Genomic DNA, 21,516 nt, shown 5'->3' on the forward strand with positions numbered 1-21,516 from the left:
ATAATAATGCACTGCATTAATAATAATGCAGCTGAGATATTGCTCATTAGCCTGTCACTTGCTGCCTTGCTACTTGATTTCTTTTTTTGTGTGGTTTCTCTCATGAAAGGAGGTCAATTCCCTTGTACAGACAACTGCCAGGTGACTTTTGTGAATCTCAAGTGTGATTCCTCCAAGAAAAAGCGCCGGGGCCGCAAGTCACCATCAAAAGAAGTGTCCCACATCACTGCAGAGTTTGAAGTGGAGATGAAGTCAGAAGAAGTCTCAGGTTTGTGAAAGATCTCTGAGTCTACAGAGAGAAACCATAATTTGATTCCTTAGTGTGTTGTTAGAATCTCTTTAATGCTATGTCATCAAGCTGCCATGTGAAACTTATAGCACGAGCTTCATTCAACAGCCTTTCCAAACTCAGTTTCCAAGATTTATTGAAAGGAATTAGGTATGAAATTAAGCCAAAGAAGAAAGATTGGACCTACAGCAAAATGCCCTCAAGGCCTGGAGTTAAGTCTTACATTTTAACTTAGCCTGATTTCCTCAGACAACTGAAGTGCTAATTGATGCACAGAGAATGTAAGGATTAACTAGAAGTTTCGTTACACTGACCCTAAAAATATCCTCCAATATGTAAGCTGCTGAAACTTCAGTCTGAGAATTGAACGTTTTTATGACACTTTTGATAAATTCATGTATTCGTAACAAACTTCAGGAAGAAAAAGATTTGCTGCAAGTTATTCATGAGGTAGGATATTATGCTGTAAAATTCAGCCAAAGAAAATGTAGGTTGAATTCTATAAACATGTCAGTCTTCAAAGGCAGATTTCTTAACCTGTGAGGATTTTCTCAGTAGCCAGGTAGTTTCAAATGGCCAATTGTGCTAAAAAGCACTTTTCTTTGTGTCAGTTATGTATTTCAATCAGAAGTGTGGGGAGAATTCCTAATCAGCTGAGTGGACTGAGAAAATTCAGAAACGGTGGAGATGTCTGACAGGACACCTATGTGGAAATACAGTGGAGTGGAAAATTCACCCTTCCTCTAATAGTGTACTAAAAAGCAGAGTACAGCATTGTTGTGCAGTGCTATCTTGATTCTTCTGTCTAGACTAGGTGATTTCTGCAGCCCTCTCCCTGTGCACTTACTATAACCAGATGTCTTAGTGATTGAGATACCAGTGCTCCACTCCCACTTGTAAGCCATGCAGCTCAGTTTGATGGACATCGGTGTACTACTGGCTGGCCCCATAAAAGGGCTGATTTTAAATACAGTGAGCTGCTTCTACAGTTTATATGCAGAAGGCAATGAAGCAAAGAGAGGAGTCACAGTGTACTGCAGTCTGAGCTTTTTATTCAGCACCTCTTTTAAGCATCAGTCTCAATTGCTTCTAGTTTTCTTATCGTTTCCCATCTAGACACCTGTAACATTGACTGTGTTCGGAAAAGGATGGAGCAGAAGCTGCAAACTGCAATCAAAACATTGAGGAAATCTATTAATAAACAGCAATTTTACATTCAGTTTTCTGGGACAGAATATGAAGTGGCTCAGAAGCCAGCTAAAGCTACTGAAGGGCATGAAGCTTGCAGTACAGGGCAAGTGCTGCAGGATGGGAAATGTGGTAAGTCCCCATTGATTCCATTCAGCCATACCCAAAAAAACACACTGCCACAGTATGCTAGCAACTATTTCCCAGTTACTCCCAGTATCTAATGAAAATACATGTACAGTTCTGTAAAACAATGAAATAGCATTTGCCTAGATGCTGTATATTAAGTTCGAATTTGTCTCTCTTATTTCTCTTCATCACCAGATAGTCTGTGACCTATATGTATATTTATCTTCAACACTCAGAAAGTCTGATTAAAACAAAACAAAACCAAAAAAAAAAAAGAAAAGAAAAAGAAAAAGAAACGAAAGAAAAAAAAAGAAAAAAAAGAAAAAAAGAAAAAGAATCTATAGAAATCTATTTTAACTTTGTGTGAAATATCTAATTTCTTTAAGCTTCTTCCACAGTTACTAGTCTGTAGTGCTAAGGCGATAGTGCAGAACTACTAGTGGCAGTTCTCAGCACTGCAAGATTTCTAATGACTTGGAGTCACATTTTCAGTATTACCGTATCTCTTTCTCCAGCTGCTTTTAGACATCAAGTCATTTACAAGCAAAAAGGAGTTAAGAGCAAATCTAAGAGATGCCTCTAATGAGTTGTTTCTGAGGCTGTTTTCATCATGTAGGAACAGTAATTTAGAAGCAGTTATTAAAAGGCTGCTGCCGTTAGTGTCTAGAAGCCCATACATTTTAACTACTAATATCCAGCAGAGAAAAACCTTAAACGTGTGTCCTGTTACCATAAAAGAGTACACGAACTCCTTTATATACTTATAATGCCTTCCAGTTGGGCTATTTGAGTGTCAAGAAAAATAAAACATTACACTGCCACCAGAACTGGTTACAGGAGACAGGTTTTCTGTATTCTTCCATAAAACTTACATGTAAATGCACATAATTTAAACTAAAAATTCACATCATTTCCCATACGTTATGCAACACTGCCTTACTTAAACTGCAGCATACTGTTTGCACACTGCATTGACTTTATTAACAACATAAATCTGGTAATACTTCGGTACAGTAGAATGCCATTTAAACAATAGAAGGACCTTGCTTGCACTGATTTAATTTGATTGCAGATCCCAGACAATCCTCTTTACATCAGGTGAGGATCCTTGCCTAATGCATGCAAAACTATCAGGACTATAAAGATCCATCTTCTCTAAACATTTAACATATAGGAAAATGATGTGATCAAAATGAAAGTCCTCATGCAGATTCCTCTTTTCTTTTCTCAGTTACCTGCAGCACGGGCACCTTTTATAGTGGAGAACATAATCAGTGCGTTCCTTGCTCACCAGGAACATACCAAGACACAGAAGGTCAACTTACCTGTGAGCCTTGCCCAAGTAATGATGGACAGGGAGTAGCGGGCGCCCGGAATGTGTCAGAATGTGGAGGCAAGTTTGATGTGATTGTAAAAGGATTAGATGTTGCCACACAGCCTGTGAGGTGTGGAGGCTAAAAGAGGGGAGAGCCATCCACACTTCTGTCTTGTAAAGGTAACAGAAGAAATCTCTGTTCTCTTAAAAGCAACATACAAAATGTTTTGGCTTGTTCCATTCACTGACATGCTGACATTGCCAACTGAAGGTGGGACCTGCTGCAGCAAGGTTATGGTATGAAAATGAGCAAGCCAAGCAAAGCTCCTTACTTCATGTCAGGTATGGACTCTGAACAGACATACCTCGACTTGTAAGGACTCATCAGGTATATTGCAATCCAGAGGGATAGTTTACTTGCTGGTATTGGTGAGTGTAATGAACCTGCTGATTTAGCCATTTGTATGGGGTGCAGTTTACCTGGTTTCATTGGCAGCAGTTGTAACTTTGAGATAGTCCTGCTGCAAGGGTCTGTACCTGGGCTCAGAGGTAATGACTATGTCAGTGCTGTATGAATTCACTGCAGCTTTTGACAAGTGACACAGCATCTCTGACTCAACCTCGTTATATATAAATTGGATTACGATGGTAATCTTTGGTTTCAGAAGAGAGCTGCAAAGTTCAGTTTGTAAATGCTTCTGTTGTAAGTTGTTCAAGATATATCACTGTTGATTATTTCATATGAATTATTTCACTGCAGATGAGAAAAATCTAGTAGCTTTTTGTCTTAGGAGGAAATCTGTCCTATCTGCTTTGACAGTTCTGACTTTAAAACTTATCCATATAATTTACATTAATGCTTACTTTGAGGATATCTAGAGTGAGCACACAATGAATGACACTTGAGAAACTGCCATTTTTCTTCGTTCACTGAATTAAAAAAAAAAAAAGTCTGGTGTCTCCAGTCCAACATATGGTAGATTTTGCTGATATGCAGGAACTATAATTGAAAAAACACTTGAAATGCCTGTACATTTTCATTACGTTGACTTTTGTTTGAACAAAATCCAACAAGAATATATCAGAGTTTGAAGAATGTTGATATAGTATACTGACAAAAGTAGCGCAACAGTTAGTGGGAAAAGGTTTCTTTATTTCACCTTTGGCAACAGCTCACTTCTATATACATCCTCAGGTAAGGACTGAGTATTAGTGCTGAAAGCAGCAAGCATTTAGCAGTATGAAAACACAATGGTACCTCTTCTTTAAAAGGATATCCATAAGCCACATTTCACACATTCTTAATTTTTACATTGAAATCCAGACCCATGTCCATTCATTAACTGTGTTCACTGTAGGGTTCAGTGGCCAGTTGGACGAGACCAGGAGGATCAGTTTTGCTATAAAAAATAAGTGCAGAACTGTCTTCAAATTAGCAGTGTTATGCCTCTGATGTCTGTGTCACATCACCCAATTTGTACAGTTGTACTCCAGCCAGGTGGGAGGGGGACATGACTAAATCCCAGAGATCCTGATCCCAGTAGTGTCTACAAGAGTTAAACTTTTGTAGGAACTTTGGCTTGAACTTCGACTTAAATTTGCTTTTGCTCAGGATTTCTTGTCCATCCTGAGCTCCAGTTACTCACGATGCTGGACGCCCCCAACATTTCCCAGTGTCTGGGTTTATAAAAAGCCCTAATCCCACATAGAGCTCTCAAAACCTTCAGGTTTTTAAGCCAGATTTTTTCTGTCTGCTCTTCAATTCTTATGGAAAATGAATTACGAAGTATTGTTACTAGGCAACCTCAGAGAACACCTAACACATGCCAGAGTGCTGATCTCCTCGCTGGAGCGGGGTGAATATATGTAGTAATGCCATAATCTTGAAAAATTTGACATCTTGATTCTCAGATACGTTGTTAAAGAGTAAAGTACACTAGCTAGCAAGAACCAAGCCTAACAAATGCCTATCAGAAGTTGCCTGGAGAGCAAGTTTTGAAGCTGCCTTGTATCTGTCAGTCAACTCATCAACAAAAACAAAAAACAAAGTGTTTTGCTTTTCACATATGACCACTTTCTGGCAGAACTTTTGACAAGCAGTAACTTTTGCAGCTGCCCAGAAAGCTGCTGGTGTCAGCTATTCTTCCAGACAGGTTGCTGGACTGGTCCCATCCAGATTGGTACTATTTCCATATCTATAAAATGGAGATATTAAAAAATAACAAGACTTCATAGATATGATACAAAGATTCACTTTTTCCCTGCTTTGAAAATTCTCAGTACTTTGAAATTCTCAGGTGAAAGGCTCAGTGAAAGTATTATAAAAACATCTTAATAGGCCCTTTCTGAAAAAGAAAATTAAAAAGAGAAGTAGGTAGCAAGGAGCTCAATAAGAAACTAGTCCTAATCACTGGCCCTGTTTTTAGGGAATAGTTACAGGAACAATAGATGCAAGTAAGATTAGAATTTGATCTGCAGCAGTCCAGTCACTTTTTTAAGGCAAAAGAAGCATTTCCAACTATGAGCTATATTTTGGCTCACTAACACAGATGATCATTTTCATTTCTAGGGCAGTGTTCTCCTGGACACTATTCATCAGATGGTTTTAAACCTTGTCGAGTCTGTCCTCTCGGTACATATCAGCCTGAACCAGGAAGGACGCTCTGCTTTCCATGTGGTGGAGGGCTTGTGACCAAGTACGAAGGTGCTGTTTCTTTTCAAGACTGTGAAACCAAAGGTGAATTTCATATCTTTCCATGATTGGTTTTTCTGCTGCTTGCCCTTTTATTTGTGAGCTTCAATACTAACGGACTTCTGAAGTCTCCAAAACAAACATAGTCAATGCACATAGGAACACTGTGTGTGATAAAATTAAATGTCCAGGCAATCTGTAAACTAGTCATGATCTCCCAAGGTTGTGGAGACTGAACAGTATTTATTGTATTTGGAATTTACCACAGGCACATACAGTATTTGCTCTGCAGCTGGGAAGTAAATCAGCTTCATTGCATGGCAAGAAATCAAACCAGCTTGCATCAGAGAATGATTTAGCCTTCCATTGCTGCCTATTTTTATTTTCCTAATTAGGAAAAAAAAAAATGCTACAGAAATTGTATGAAGTTAAGGATTCTTTACAAACTATCTGGGCAGCAACTGTAAGTACAGAATGTGCTGCGTGTCCTGCAATGACAACTTCCAATGCAAATGCTGAAGAAGGAGTCTGCCCAAACTTATTTTAGCTTACTTATTTGAATTACATGCTGATCCTGGCAAACATAGGAACTTCCCTCTTGCTGTTGTGAAAGATCTTTTTGTTGTTGAGGCAGATACATATCGTTTTCCATTTTTACCAGCTCATAGGAAACCTCCATATCAAATATAGTGAGAGGCATGTGCAGCATGAGTTACTAGTTCACCAGTCTTCAGAAGAGAATTCTAGTTAGAAGGTCCTTTGTAATTGGAAATACTGTGAGCTTATGTCCTTTTTGGGGCATCGTGGATTAGTCCAGAGTAGAGGGAACATGTCTCTGCAATGAAAATTGTTATTTTCTGAAAATAATATGGTTCATACTTTGCAGTTCATTGCTCTCCTGGACACTACTACAACTCCACTACGCACAGATGTATCCGATGCCCTGTAGGAACTTACCAACCTGAGTTTGGTCAAAACTACTGCATCACCTGCCCTGGGAACACAAGTACAGACTTTGATGGCTCCACTAATGTTACACACTGTAAAAGTAAGTTGCATTTATATTAGCTGTGAGGTTCTGAACCGCAGCTTGAAGGTTCATTTGTCAGGTTGCACTCTTGTCTTGTATTTCCCAGTTAGCATATATCTGCTGCCACGTGGAACAGTAAAAACTGAAAGCAATGAGAGCAAAACCTGGAAAACTATCATTTGATGCATTTAATTGTTTTAGCATTAATGTCATTTCATAGAGTGCCAGCTGCAGGTTAAAACTATTGAGCTTTCAGATTCCCAGAGTTTTGCAGTGATGCATATTTCTGTCTCTGTAGAGCACAAGATCTTCTATGAGAGCAACTGCTACTAGTCGTTATAAAGTACTAGGAGGCACAGCCATGCATACTGCAAATGCCAGATAATTGCTTATGACAGTGAAATCTTCTCATAGGCTTTTTTGCAGTAAATTGCTTTTTTGTCTTCTGTCTTAAATTACCATTTTAAACATCTCCAAGGATTCCTCTGTAGTTGTATTTGATCTTTTGTGAACTGCTGCTTCTTTAAACTACAGCTTTTTTTCATCCCTAACATTCAAATTTAAGAGAAGTTCTCTATAACAGTTAGGTAACATCGTGTCAAATATTCCTGCGTACAGCTGCCATAAGTTTTTATTCTTATTAAGCCATCGTTGCTAATGTAATTTCAGTATATTAGTTATTCTCAAAGAATTTGAAGAAGTTTGATGGTTTTCCAATAAAGTAAAACTACTGATGTCACTTTGCTGGCTTAGATATTTTCTGTTTTCAGTCCAGTTTCTGACCTTGCAGAATTTTTTGATTAAGCAAAATATTTCAGTGTATGCCTGGTTTTACACAGTTGCGTAGGCCTGGAAAGACCAAGTTAAATAACTCAGTGAATCACACTCATGGCAAATTCAGTAGGAATTTTGAATACTCATAAAGTAATACTTCAGTGTATCAATTGAAATTCTTTAATAAGTTGCTTCATTTTAAACAAAGTAAATCTATAATCAAGGTAAGGTTACCTATTAGAATCATCACATGCATTTACCTAAACCAAGTTAAAAACCACATGAAGTTCAGTCAGAAAAGTTAAATGTCATCATGGCCTCAGTGGTAACCACTGTGTGAGTGCCTCCACAATGGGATCCTTGTTTACTTACCTGTTGGTTTCTTAATCAAATACCAAAGCAGTCTGAATGGAGGGTCATCTTACACACTGGAGATTATGGTCTCGCAAATCAGTTGCAATCAGCTCTGTAGGTTGATTATTGCTTTAAGGGTTTTCAGTGTTCAACAAGGAAGCAGCTGAAGAATGTATTGGTTTCGAAACCTGTGAGGAGAAGTTTAGGCTTGCTCTTGATGGATCTAGAGAAGCAGCTCAAATTATCTCATCAGCTAACACAAATGCTAATTTATATTCCTGCACAGACCAGCACTGTGGAGGAGAACTTGGTGATTATACTGGCTATATTGAATCACCCAACTATCCTGGAGACTACCCAGCTAACGTTGAATGCATTTGGAATATAAATCCACCCCCAAAGAGGAGAATACTCATTGTTGTGCCTGAGATATTTCTCCCAATAGAAGATGAATGCGGTGATGTTTTAGTAATGAGGAAAAGTGGTAAGTTGTCAGACATGGGTTATATAAATATTTATTGCAAACAGTCTGAGTGGAAAGTTCATACTGAAGTGGTGATTGTCCTCAACTTCCAGTGTTTCTAAAAAGAATATTGAATGAACTGGCACAGCAAGTTAAAACAGAACACTGTACCAATAACAATTAACAATTAATTATTCAAGTCTTGGCTGAATCACAAAGCACTTAATGGTCTTTTGTCTAGCCCAGTTATCATGTGGAATAAATCACTGCCATTCTAGAAGTCAATGCAGTAATGCTAAGTTAGATTAGGAGAGGTATCTCCTGACACCTGTACAAATTATTCTCTTACTTATCCTTTGTGAGTAAGTGCTGCAATTATTGCTAAATCTTTGCCACGGCACAGGGCAGGTACACCTGACACCTTCCAAAATCCAAATTTTCCCAACTTCATGTGGAGCAGGTACTGTATTCTTTCTTTGATTGCTCCTGAAGCTAAGACACCATTATGATACACTTCTCCTGCAGTCCTTTATAGGCATCCAACTATGAAAGGCAATTGTTGATATGGAACTTTGTTTAAAACAGAATATTTTACTTGATAAAATGGCATATTTCACTTGTGAAAACAATTTTCATCACTTTTTTCTTTAACCTTGAGGCCTTGTGCTGGCAGCTCTATATACGAGTACTAAAAGAAACCTGCTCACTATAGATAAGATGAAAATATTTCTGAATAGATTTGTTTTTTAAAAGCAAAACAATGGAGCAAAACAAATTAGTTGTCCTAATCCCAAACTGTGGTTCCAACAGTAACTAAAGCCAGGCAGATCAGGGAAATATTTGGCCTTCACTTGAGAACCAGCAATAGTAGCACAATATCAGCACTGAAAAATGAGGGGAGTTTTTCATATACGTGATTTTCAATTGCTGTATGTTTGGCATCATATAAGTAGTCCTTACAGATATTAATTATGTTTTATGAAGAGTCAGCTTCTAGTGCTACAGTGGAAAAACCTATCGCAGTTCCAGAGTTACTGTTGGATCCCCTTACTTGTAGTTTATTAATGGACTCAACCACAATAGTATGTTTGAATAATACAGCATGTTCTCACCAGCATGGTTATGTTAACCTCAGCTTCTCCCTGATACACACTTGCCACCCAGTCATATCACTTAGGCACACACAGGCAGATGTGGGCTGAGACAATCTCCAGCTCAGTGGTAGTGTTTGCACAGAGCAGGTAAAAAAAGCACTTTGTCTCTGTAAGATACCATTTTAAAAGCTATTTATTGGAGCCAACTCTGTAAGGAGAGGATAGTATAGATCTTTACATGGTACAAATCCTAAGTGGTGTAGCATCAAGTAGGCCTCTGATTCACACAGCATACTGGGCAAACCCTGGGCACAGAAGAGATTTTCCACATTTTGTCATTCAGCTATTATGGGATTTTCTTTTGAGGCCAAATGAAGTGCATCCCAGGGTCCCAAAGAAACTGGTTGATGTGATTGCTAAGCCACTCTCTGTCATATTTGAAAAGTCATGGCTGTCGGGCAAAGTCCCTGCTAATTGGGAAAAGGGAAACATCATTTTAAAGGTTGACATCTTTTGTATGAAAGAAAGACATGGGAAATTACAGGCCAGTGAGTCTCACCTCAGTATCTGAGAAGAGCAGAGCCTCCTGGAAGAGATGTTAAGGCACATAGAAGATGAGGAGAGGATCTGAGACAGCCAGCATGGCTTCCCCAAGGGCAAATCTGGTGGCGTTCCATGATGGGGTGACAGCATCAGTCACTCCTTCAAAGGAAAGGTAGTTGATGTCATCCACCTGGACTTGCACAAGGCCTCTGATGTGCTCCCACACCACATCTTTATTTCTAGATTGGAGAGATATGGATTGAACAGTGATCTATTCAGTCGATAAAGAATTGGTTGGATGGTCACAGCCAGAGAGTTGTGGTAAATGGCTCTATGTCCTGGTGGAGGTCGGTCACCAGGGTTATGACTTCAGACCAGTGCTCTTCAGCAACTTTATCAGTGACACAGATAGTGGGATCAAGTTCACTCTCTGCAAGTTTGTTGATGACACCAATCTGAGTAATGCAGTTGACACAACAGAAGGAAGGGATGCCATCAAGAGGGACCTGTACAGGCTTGAAAAGTTGGCCCACATGAACCTAATGAGGTTCAACAAGGCCCAGTGCAAGGTGTTGCACTTAGGTCAGGGCAATAATGTGTACCAAATGGGAGGAGAGCTCATTGTGAGCAGCCCTGCAAATAAGGACTTGAGGGTCTTGGTGGACAAAAACTGGACATGAGCCAGCAGTGTGCACTTGCTGCACAGAAGGCCTACTGTATCCTGGACTGCGTTAAAATAGGGATGCCCAGCAGGACATGGGTGATGATTGTCCCCCTCTACTCTGCACCTTGTAAGGCCTCATCAGGAATACTGTGTTCACATCTGAGACCTCCAGCACAAGAAAGATGTAGAGCTGGAGGAGAGGATTCAGAATGGAGCCACAAAGATGCTCCAATGGCTGGAGCACCTCTTCTCTGAAGAAAGGCTGTGAGAGCTGGGCTTGGTTAGCTTGAAGAGGAGAAGGCTTTATGGAAAACTCATTCAGCCATCCGGTATATAAAGGGAACTTGTAAGCAGGAGAGGGTCTGGCTTTTTACAGTCTGATAGTGATAGGGCAAGGTGGAATGGCTTGTAAATAAGAGAAGGGAGATTTAGGCTAGATGTTAGGAAAAAATTCTTTACCCAGTGTGTGGTGAGGCACTGGAACAGGCTACCCAGAGAAGCTGCAGATGCCCCATCCCTGGAGGCATTCAGGCCCAGGGTGGATGGGACCCTGGGCAGCCTGATCTAGTGGGTGGTAACACAGGGGTCCGTGGCAAAGGGATCGGAACAAGATCTTTAAGGTGCATTCCAACCTAAGCTATTTATTTTACGTTCTGTGATCCCTGAAACAACTCTTATCATTTCTACTGTCAAACAAAAACAACTTTCTTATGAGAACTAATTGCTGAATAAATAAAGGCAAGGCCAGGCAGGTGGTGTAATCAGCTGTGCCAAGTGAGAATTGCCTGTAGACTCCCTTCTTCACATGCTCTGGCTGAGGTGTTCTGCAGCCATGTGGTTTGCACAGTATAGCACAGCACTGGCCTGGGCACACTCACATTAACTCTTCTTCAGAGCTCAACTGCTTATTGCTATCAGGTTAACTCCCCAAACTGGGAGTTCTTGGAGCTGCTTATCACATCTGCCTGGGGTGCAGCTGACTTGTTCTGGTCTATTTGGAGCCAGTAGTACACAGAGTGAGTACTATTGATACTACTTTTGTAAATACTAGAAATGAACTTGTCTTAGGACAGAGAAGAAGGATTCTTATTACCTTTGTAGAAAAATTTCTTTCTTCTCTTAGGCAGATGAAAGAGTGCATACCTTCTTGTCACAAAAACAAACAGCAACAAAAAACTTGGCTGTGAGGCATATGTAAACTGAGAAGTGTTTTGTCAATTTGTCATTTCTGACCTTGAAATTAGGAAGAGCACAAAGAGCACAAAGAGTTGTTTTATCTTTATGAAGTTTTTTTATTTAATATTTCCTAGCTTCTCCTACTTCAATTACTACATATGAAACGTGTCAGACTTATGAGAGACCTATTGCATTTACTTCAAGATCAAGGAAGCTATGGATTCAGTTCAAGTCAAATGAAGGCAACAGTGGCAAAGGATTTCAAGTTCCTTATGTGACTTATGATGGTGAGAGTGGGATTGTTTTCCATCTTTGTGCTGTATCCGAAATGTATAACACTGGCTTTCGGAATCTCTCGTTCATGTGGTGACAGAGAGAGAAGAATGGAGACAAAACTTCATGTAACTTTTTTCAGTCCATTACTTCCAAATTCTTTACAACTGGATTTACATGATACTAATTTTATATTAACTTCTTTTCCTAATGTTTGAAAGACAGATGGCAAGTTACACAGAATTCTTTAAACTTACACAGAATTCAGTGAGACTCTTTTTAATGGTCATTTATCATATGCAGGATCAGAAAATTATTAATTGCTGTACATTTCAGGAAGCCCCTTCATCAAGCCCTACTGATAATCAACACAGTCATTAAAAGTATAAGTTAATAAAATCACAAGTTCAACAGAGAAAAGCAATGATGCAAAGGAAATGTCCTTTAAGTAGCCATTTCCATAAACTCAACACATTTTAGACCATTCTGGCTCATCACATAGAAATAAGTATTGAACTGTATATTTTGGACTTTGGGATGATTTCTGTTTTAACAAAATTAAGAGTTCTTTATGATATCCTTGGCTGTTAGCCCCCCTCTTTTCCAATTAGCACTGCAATTTTGTGGTAGACAAGATATTCCATGGTAAGCTGAGGGTCGGCATCTATTTGAGAATCAAAATGAGAGCTGTTCACAGGAGAGAAAACAGGGATCTGTTCCTGTCTGTGTTGTGTGTAGCCTTTGACAGTTATTTCATATCTGTGGTCTTGTTTCTTTGTTTATACAATGTAAATAATAAAACACCGTTATGTGGAGGGAGTAGCTTTCAAAGAGTAAGTCAATATTCACATAGAGAATTGAAAGCTACTGTTCAGTACAGAATTCTACATTTTACTGTGATTAGATTAGACCACAGCAGGAATAGAGTCACTGAATAATGAACTGGATACTAAATATCTCATCTTTGTCTCCAAGAGGAAGTCTAGATAATGAGTCTCTGTCTGGCTGTTATCCTCCCAAAGGATATCACAAACAGTCACTCACTGATCTTTATTTTTCAGAGGATTACCAACAACTAATAGAAGATATTGTTCGAGATGGACGATTATATGCATCAGAAAATCATCAAGAAATTCTAAAGGTATGAAAATTCTTCTTTATCTGAGGCTAACCAGAGATTCCTTTCACTAAATATTTTTTCCAAGGTAGTTCTCATTACCCTCATTTGGATTGTAATATTCAAACCTCCACTGTGATACCAAATGAGATTCTCTCTTTTCAGAGCTTTATGGTGGTATTTGAACTAAAACAAAATCATTAGCGCAGTTGGGCTAAGCACACATCCACATCCTTTGCTGAAGCAAGAACTAAATGAAACAAATGCTAATGTGATTGTATGTTAAAAAAAATGAATAACTTATTGTTCAAAGAGTCTTCTTCAGCCTCAGTATGGCATATGTTTAAATTAGTTTTTTAAACAATAAATCAGAATTTCCTGTGCATTAAAAAATGTATCCACCTAAACCACTGCCCCGCCTTGACAAGATATAACCGTAATGTTGTAGGCTGTTCATGAAAGGATTTTCAAAAGGCAAGATAAATGGTTTTCAAAAGGAGAGAAAGGCTGCTGTGCAACCTTTCTAACCTGCAAGGCTTAGAGTCAGCTCTCCCGGCTGTCCCTGTCCCAACCCTGTGAGTATTCATTCACTGCATCTCTGAGGTCACTTGGGATTCAGGCACAGGCTCAGCTGATTCCCTGAAATAAGGCTATACCAAAATACAGGAAAAGGTCCTGAAGGAGATCAGTGTTTTTGAAAAGCAGCCTTCTTTCTTCCTTGTGGAAGAAAGGTCCTGAGCAACAGCATTAAAGAGGCTGGAAGAGCCAACAGAGGCAGCTTGCCATACTAATGCCTAACTTCTGCGGTCAGTTTGTGGTTAACCCAACTGCTGCTCTCTCAATTCAGTATCTTCCAGGAACAGAAATTGCAGGAAAACAAACAAACAAAAAACCTGAACTAGACAGATTCATCAGTATAAAACCCCATATCAACATGGAGCAGCTTCCTTACACTGCTTTACCCAGAATCAAGTTCTGCAAAAAGAAACAAGCTGACTGTTGTTCATTATTTATGACAGATGAGCACAAACTAAATCCCAACAGTATTTTTATATAATACGTATGTTGTCTCCCACAGGACAAGAAACTGATTAAAGCTCTCTTTGATGTACTGGCACATCCACAAAACTATTTCAAGTACACAGCGCAAGAGTCAAAAGAGATGTTTCCAAGATCATTTATAAAGCTATTGCGATCAAAAGTTTCCCGATTTCTACGACCATATAAATAGTGGTATTCAGTTTGAGGTTCTTTTGCATTCCTGTTGAATATCATCTTTCTTCCGTAGTAGAAACATTTGGTAATTTAAAGGCTCTTTTTCTGCAGCCTTTATTTTCAATTGTATATTGAAGAATACTTATAATGCTTCATAATCATTAAACACCAATGTTCTGAGTGGGCTTTTTACTGCAGAAAAAATACTGTGGATCCTTGAGGGCATCTATTTGAAGATCAAAACTTGTATCTGCACTTGTGCATCTTCACTTTCCATTTGAAACTACATTATGTAAAAAAAATCTTTCTACTTGTTTTATTTTCCACCAAAAATAATTTCCTGCAAAGCAAAGAAGGCATCTGTTCAAATCTGATGGAACTACCTACCAATAGGTTCTGTTGAAGTAAGAGGTATGGAGCATGAATAAGGTTTGGATTTTGAATTGCACTTGAAGTTTAGAAGAAAACAAAACAATCTAAATTGTGTTACTTCTCATTTGTGGCTTAGTGGAACCTCTGACCAATTAGAAATCAAAAGGGAAGAAAAAGGAGTAAAAGAAAAGAATCAGATGTATCATTTTGTTTTATGAATTCTGTACAATTGAGTGCCATGCTGTGTGCTTATGTTTTTGTCTGTCCTCTTCTACACTTCTTCAGAGGGTTGCCACTGTACGTTACTGCATTGGAATGGATCAAGCTATGGAATTCTATCCATCGGTTGGTCCCTTTGGAGGCAGTTATGATAGAACAGATGAGACAGGAACAACACCAACAGAAGTTGTAGTCTGTTTTTCTTTCCGTTAATAGAGCATCTAAATGAGTACAATATATAAATATATATATACTTCTATTTGTGGGTACATTAGTAATGTTATCTTTAGTTACTGTAAATATTATTCATGCTTAAATCTTTACTCCCACACGCTATAACTATTTGTAACTTTGCTTAGATGATCAAATGACTTCTCCAAGTGCTTGTCACTTCCATTAAGACAAACCCTTCTGGAGTCCTTCTAACACAGGATAATGGTTTACTAGGGCATTCTCTTTTAACACATTATTCCGAGAAAAATAGCATCAGTTTAGATGTGACTGCTGGCCGGGAAGGGGGCAGTTATTGTCTCTTGCTTGGGTACCCCACACAGCAGACCAACGGTTACCTGAGGACAGAACACTTGTGAGGAGTTCACCAAAGAGGATATTTTTTTCAGATCTGCCATCCCTGAACTGCTGGGGACATACCTCTGCCACAGGCCCAAACTGCAAGGGAACAGTGCAGGAACACAGTTTTGCAGCCCAGTTTGATGAGTTGGAGGATGGGTGCTGCAAGCAGAGGCTTGGAGTCACTGTGCCCATCAGCTGCTGGGATTATGCAGTCTGTAAGAGAGCATTAACCTTGTGGTCAGGTTCTCCTCACAGCAAGACACATAACTGGGGTCTCAGATGATGATAAAACCCATGTTTCCTCCTGTTTTCTGGCACAAGGGCTAATTTCACAGAATCACAGAATTCAGTGAGAGAGTAGCTGTTTTTATTGGCATTTCAGCTTCTTTATTTTTAAGTAAGTCCCTTCCTCTTTTGTATCATTTCCCTTCTGATCCCACAAGATTATGATGTGCATAAATTAACTCTCATGCCAACATCCTTTCAGAAAGACATGTGTAACTGGTTTTTTTTTGTGGGTTTTTTTTTTTTCATATCTATCTTGTAGTTCAAAATACCCTTGGATGCTCTCAAAGAAAGTATTTGGGGTAGATAAGGCCAACAATTGTACTTCTTACACTTTTTTTTTTTTTTTTTTGTCTTTGAGCAAGTTCTGTTTAAATTTACAAACTTGTTTTCTGTTGGCTTTGAGTGGTTGGCTATTTACAAACAGGACCCGAGGAAATGGCCACAGGTTGTACCAGAAGAGGTTTAGATTGGATATAATAAGGAACTTTTTCTCTCAGAGAGTGGTCAGGCACTGGAATGGCTGCCCAGGGAGGTGATGGAGTCGCTGTCCCTGGCAGTGTTCAAGAGGCATCTGGATAAGGAGGTACAAGATATGGTTTAGTGGTTTGCTGTAGCTATGGTGATGGGAGGACAATTGGACTAGATGATCTTGTAGGTCCTTTCCAACCTTGTGATTCTATGATTCCATGATTTCATTTCTAAGAGACACATTAAATATTCAGTTGTGTTTTTCTACTTGGCCATCCTGAATTTTTACTTGCCTTCTTTCCTTCCCTGTTGAAGACCATAATTTTTTTCTTTCTGTGCCTCAACAGTTTCAGCTTAGTCTAATTTTTTTTTTTTTTTTTTTTTTTCCCATATGTGGATTGTAGGTCTTTGAATAACATTCTCTTTAATCTCTATATATTATATATGTATATATATATACCTTTCTTTCCAAATGTGACACCTGCATAAAGGTCAGAAATGTCTTCTTTTAAAGGCTGTTTTATTATTATTAATTATTATTATTATTATTAATTATTATTATTATTATTTGGTGATGATGTTGCAATTATTTTTCTTAAATATTCATGATGGATTACTAGAGGTGGATATTTAAAGGAGACTGTATCAGTACCAGATCCAATGCATGCCCAGAATGAAACAAGTTATGTGTTTGTTTTTCCCTTAGCAGAAGTTATCTGAAGAAAAAAATATAAATCCTAACAGTAACAAAAGTCTTTTTAGATAATCACACGTAAGGCCATAGTGAAGAAACTATTTCAACCAAACCAAACCTCAAAGTCTGATAGGTCTATCCAGAATGATTGGAACTGGTCAGGATTTAAGACACGCTGCTGAAAGTTACTTAGCAGTTGTTTAGAATTCTAACCAAAGATCACTAAATTTCTGAAGAAAACTTCATTGTTTGCTGAACAGTGAACAGTGACCTGTAGTGTTGTTGGCTTCAGTAAGTGAGCTTTGGAAACCTGATCCTGCACAGTGAGTTTTGTAAAATCCCTGCTAAACTTCTGCTTAGCAACTCAGGGTTGAAGGCACAATGCCACAGCTGTCATGCAGGACAAGCTTCCTCTTTAGAAAAGAGCTGAAGGTAACTGCCTTAAAGGTCCATAGGCTACTGGCAGCACCATAACATTTTCCATGAGGAATCCAGTGCCAGAGACTCTGGCACAGACTTGTCGTGGTCATGGCCACTGTTACTGGGACCTTGGTACAATTGTGAGAGGTGAATACATAAAGGACTGTCTACAGTTTGCTCTGGTACAACTCTGGCTGACTTTCAACCATAACAGAGAAATGTTGTGTTTCATCTAGTTCAGGCAGCCTCAGAGGTGCACACTAGCTCATTCTCCCTGGAGCCACGGAAGGTCAGGGGCTCCACGGTCAGGACAGGGCTCTCAGTGACTTCTGGAGCAAATGTAGACTTTGTGTTGCTGTGAAAGAAAGAACAATTTGGCCTTCAAAAGTATACAGTGAAATGCCTGGGAATATATAGGAGTTTCATATGTGATATATTTAGAAAGCAAGCCAAATTTGAATGCTTACAGCTCTGTATAAAAAAAAGCCATCAGATGTGCAAGTTTTTCATGGAAAAAAAAAAAAAAAAAAAAAAGTAATGACAAGTGGTATATAGGAGTGTCTGAACCAATTTCAGCTGATTTTTATGACAGCATATATTTTTTACATGAGCTCGAAAAGTGAGAAATGTTTTGACAAATCTCATCTAAAAATATCTCATTAAAAATATCTTCAGAATGGCATAAGGGTTTTTCATACTTGACAGTTACAGAAACTGGTATTCACCAAACAGAAGGTGAGCAGAGCTCTTCTTTTGTTAATATCATGTAGAATGTTTTCACTCTACAGAGCAAAAGCCAGAGAGCATATTGTTACTATGCAATAACAAGGAATGACTTAGACAAAGTTGGGAATCAAAAAACATACCAGCAGGAATACTGCCTACTTTAAGAGCTTCCTGAAATGAATCGGCACATGGCAGAATAGCAAATTTTGGCTTTTAGCCTATATGAGAAATATTGCATTTAAACACATTCAGTAAACACAGAGCTGTATCTGCTGCCACAAACATCACGTTGCGTACAGACCATGTGTAACACAATGTTTGTGTCACTGCAGGAAGGCTGAAGAAGTATCCATTTGCGATTACACAATTCCACATCACAAACAAACCAAGCTTCTTATTTTCAATTTGCAAACGCCTGTACGCTTAAAAGCTGCATCTGTAGCACTTAACATTTTAAGCCTCTCCTGCTTTAAATACTGCACTTTTTTTTAGTGAGGTGACTACTCACTAAATTACCTAGGCATTCTCATCAAATAACAGCCTGCACACCTGCTGTAATCTAGGGGATTGCAACAATCAGAAATTGCTAATAAAGCCCTAAGTCATGCCTTCAAAGTGCTTGTTAGTGATTGCTGTGGGCAGGGTGTTCCCGCGTGTTGTTTGAGTACAGGAAGTACCAGGATTCTCTGCTCAGTAGAAGATTGCTACTTGTATCTTGCCTGCGATAGCGAGATTTATTCTGCCTGAAGATTTAGGTCACCAAAACTGGACTGAAAGAAAACTGCAGTAACTTTCAGCCCATTTTCCTGCCTACTTTCCTTCCTCGTAATTTAGTAGCATTTTACCTAACGCCTAGCTTTTCATAAGAAATTTTACTTATGCTTTCTCCATACACTAAAGTTAAACCATAGTGTTAGATGTACTGAAACTTTAGACTGATCCTTCCTATACATCAGTTTTGTAGTAGTTTTAAGTAGGCTTATCCTAGGAAGCTCATTTTAATTTACTTTAAATTAGTTTTACATTAGCTTAAATAAAGATGTGTTTGGCTGCAGAGTTTTCAAAGGCTGCATCTTGATTTGGCAGATGGTTTTGAAGGAGCAGAGCTCAGCTGTAGTCCTCCATTTCTACATAGAAGGAACAGATGATGCCACATGAACAAGAAACATACTTCCATGCATTAAACACTCAAATAAGAAAGTTTACCCCACACTCCCTTTCTATAAACAACCCAGTTCTAATCTTCAGGAGCTAAAGCGGTGGTAGGATTCTTCTAAGGAACTACTGCCTGGTCTTGGCTGCAAATCCTAACTGGCCTGCGAGAGTACTTGTGTCTGGACTCTAAATACCTTGGAGTGCTCTTAAAAAAAGAACTGGGGTGAAAAATATTCAATAGGTAAATTCAGTGGCCAATTTCTCAGCCAACTCAGAGGTCTGGATTTTCCATATTCTGAACAGTGGGTGTGAGCAACATGCTGTTATGTGTACTTGTGTCATTCTTTTGAGTAGTTGCATTATTTTTTTCCTATAGTTTAAAACCACTGTTTGACAGGAACAGTAGTGATTGGAGAAGTTCTGTAGATTCTTAATACTTTGAGACATTAATGAAATAGTTTTCTAGGATGAGAGACTGTCGTAAGCACTTGCGGAAAGGAAAAAAATACTTTTGTCTCCCATAAGAACGTATGGAATTCTGTAAGGTAATAGAAACGTATCCCTCAGTATCCAAATTCTGTTTGGAGAAAAGTCTCATGTTTTGTCATAACGCTTTTCATCTGACTAGAAACAATCTGGGAAATAAACTCGCAAGGAAAAAAATACGTTATCTGGATACCTGAATATGTACAATTCCAGTTTGTTAGTTCATTTATTTATTGTTTCATCACTATACTTTTAATCTATAAAGTTTAATATGTAATATACAAGAGTAAAATGTACAGAAGTACCTGTAGATGTAATAATTTAAACCACCTGTATTCAGAAAGCAGAGATAACAAGTTTAAAGATACACAATTGCAATTCAACTTTAGCTGAATTTCTCAGTATCTAGGAAAAGATGTGGCTTTGCTTAAGTAAATGTTAATGATTGTGAAAATATCTTTTTTTTTTTTTTTAGTTTATTCTTGTTACTTTTTTAATTAAATTTATTTTGTAAATATTGTTTTCTATGTTTTATACCTTAGAAAGGCCACTAATTCACATGGACAGCAGCAAAAGGTACTTACAGGGCACTGGTGTGTGTGGTCAGTAAGTCAGATTCATTCTGCTGGATGACTGCTCCTGTTGTTTCTGCAGTCTCACTGGTGTCACGGGAAGAGTTTTCTGGGACAACTTAACCTGCTAGTTTTCACTGAATTGAATATGAAGTGTCATTCAGAAGTGCTTACAATTTTCAGAACATATAAAGAATACGTATTTTAAAGTTAGTGCTAGTTCTTAGTAGAACAAGAAACAGCACAAAATTCAGGGGGAAAAAAGGGAATTCAGGAATGATGCCCCAGTATAGCACAAAGATAAGGAAAGGCACAGTGTCTCTGCACTCTAGGGAGCAGTGGAAGTGATAAATCAACATACTGGATCAGATCATAGAGCCTTTTCTAGGTAAAACTGTCATTGAGATCTGTGAGAGTTTTACCTGCATTAGGTTCACCGTGATCTTACCCATTGCCTATTAAATAGGAATTTCTGGTAGACTAGATATTGGGAGAAATATCCAGATATGTAATATTGGTTACCGTAACAACTGGTTAAGTCTGAATAGTGGGCATGAGTGACATTTTGGATGAAACCCTTGTAGATGCTGCTGGGACTTCTAAGCTTTATTATCAATGTAAATTATGTACAAACAGCTATTTCCATATGAAATGTATCATGGTAGTTTAGAGCAAAGATAGTGAATAACTGTACAAAATTTGATACTTAGAAAATAAAATACTGTGATCTAAGCTTTACCAATATTTTAAAAATACTGTCAGATTCATAGTAGAAAATGTTGTTGTAAATGTACCTTATAAGAAAATACACTTCCTTTTACCTCAGTATATTAATAGCTTTGTTTTCTATGTCAAAGCTCAAAATGAAGCATGTAATAAAACTTTTGTTAAAATCACTTTCATAATAAACATAAAATGGAAAGGATATCTTTGCTGCCATTTATTCCTGTATACCTGTGTAAGGCTCAACACACCAGTGTAAAGTAGATAAGGATCAGAAGACAAATAATCTTGTTGATAACATCTGTATTTTTAAATCTAGTTTTCATCTTCAGGCAACAGAGAACATTTTCTTTCTTGTCAAACAACGAGCTCAGTGCTGGGACAGAGTCATGGACAGACCAGAGACATATCAGCTGATTCCCTCCAGGACTTGAAAGAAACTCCAGTTTCTTAAAATAATTTCTTATGTAACTCTGTTTATCTCATTCAGATGGAAGGAAGCTC

General features: G+C 38.3%; 1 protein-coding gene across 6 annotated transcripts in view; it reads left to right on the forward strand.

Moving 5' to 3' along the window:
- SCUBE1 (signal peptide, CUB domain and EGF like domain containing 1) overlaps positions 1–16,749 on the forward strand; it is a 201,842-nt gene extending 185,093 nt beyond the window's left edge. For 2 of the 6 annotated variants that reach the window (XM_015869916.3, XM_015869933.3), the window contains 9 exons: positions 131–268; positions 1,406–1,609; positions 2,838–2,999; positions 5,491–5,658; positions 6,500–6,661; positions 8,058–8,255; positions 11,846–11,998; positions 13,046–13,125; positions 14,180–15,970. In XM_015869916.3, the coding sequence (XP_015725402.2) occupies positions 131–268; positions 1,406–1,609; positions 2,838–2,999; positions 5,491–5,658; positions 6,500–6,661; positions 8,058–8,255; positions 11,846–11,998; positions 13,046–13,125; positions 14,180–14,332 (1,418 nt within the window). In that variant the 3' untranslated portion in view covers positions 14,333–15,970. Of the gene's footprint in view, positions 1–109; positions 269–1,405; positions 1,610–2,837; positions 3,102–5,490; positions 5,659–6,499; positions 6,662–8,057; positions 8,256–11,845; positions 11,999–13,045; positions 13,126–14,179 lie in introns of those variants that run through there. The other 4 variants (XM_015869913.3, XM_015869923.3, XM_085518000.1 and 1 more) reach the window with 4 other exon arrangements.
- The last annotated feature ends 4,767 nt before the right edge of the window (positions 16,750–21,516 follow it).

The sequence above is a fragment of the Coturnix japonica genome, chromosome 1 (assembly GCF_054131305.1).
Source record: "Coturnix japonica strain WE chromosome 1, WE-NBRP24, whole genome shotgun sequence".
NCBI lineage: Eukaryota > Metazoa > Chordata > Aves > Galliformes > Phasianidae > Coturnix > Coturnix japonica.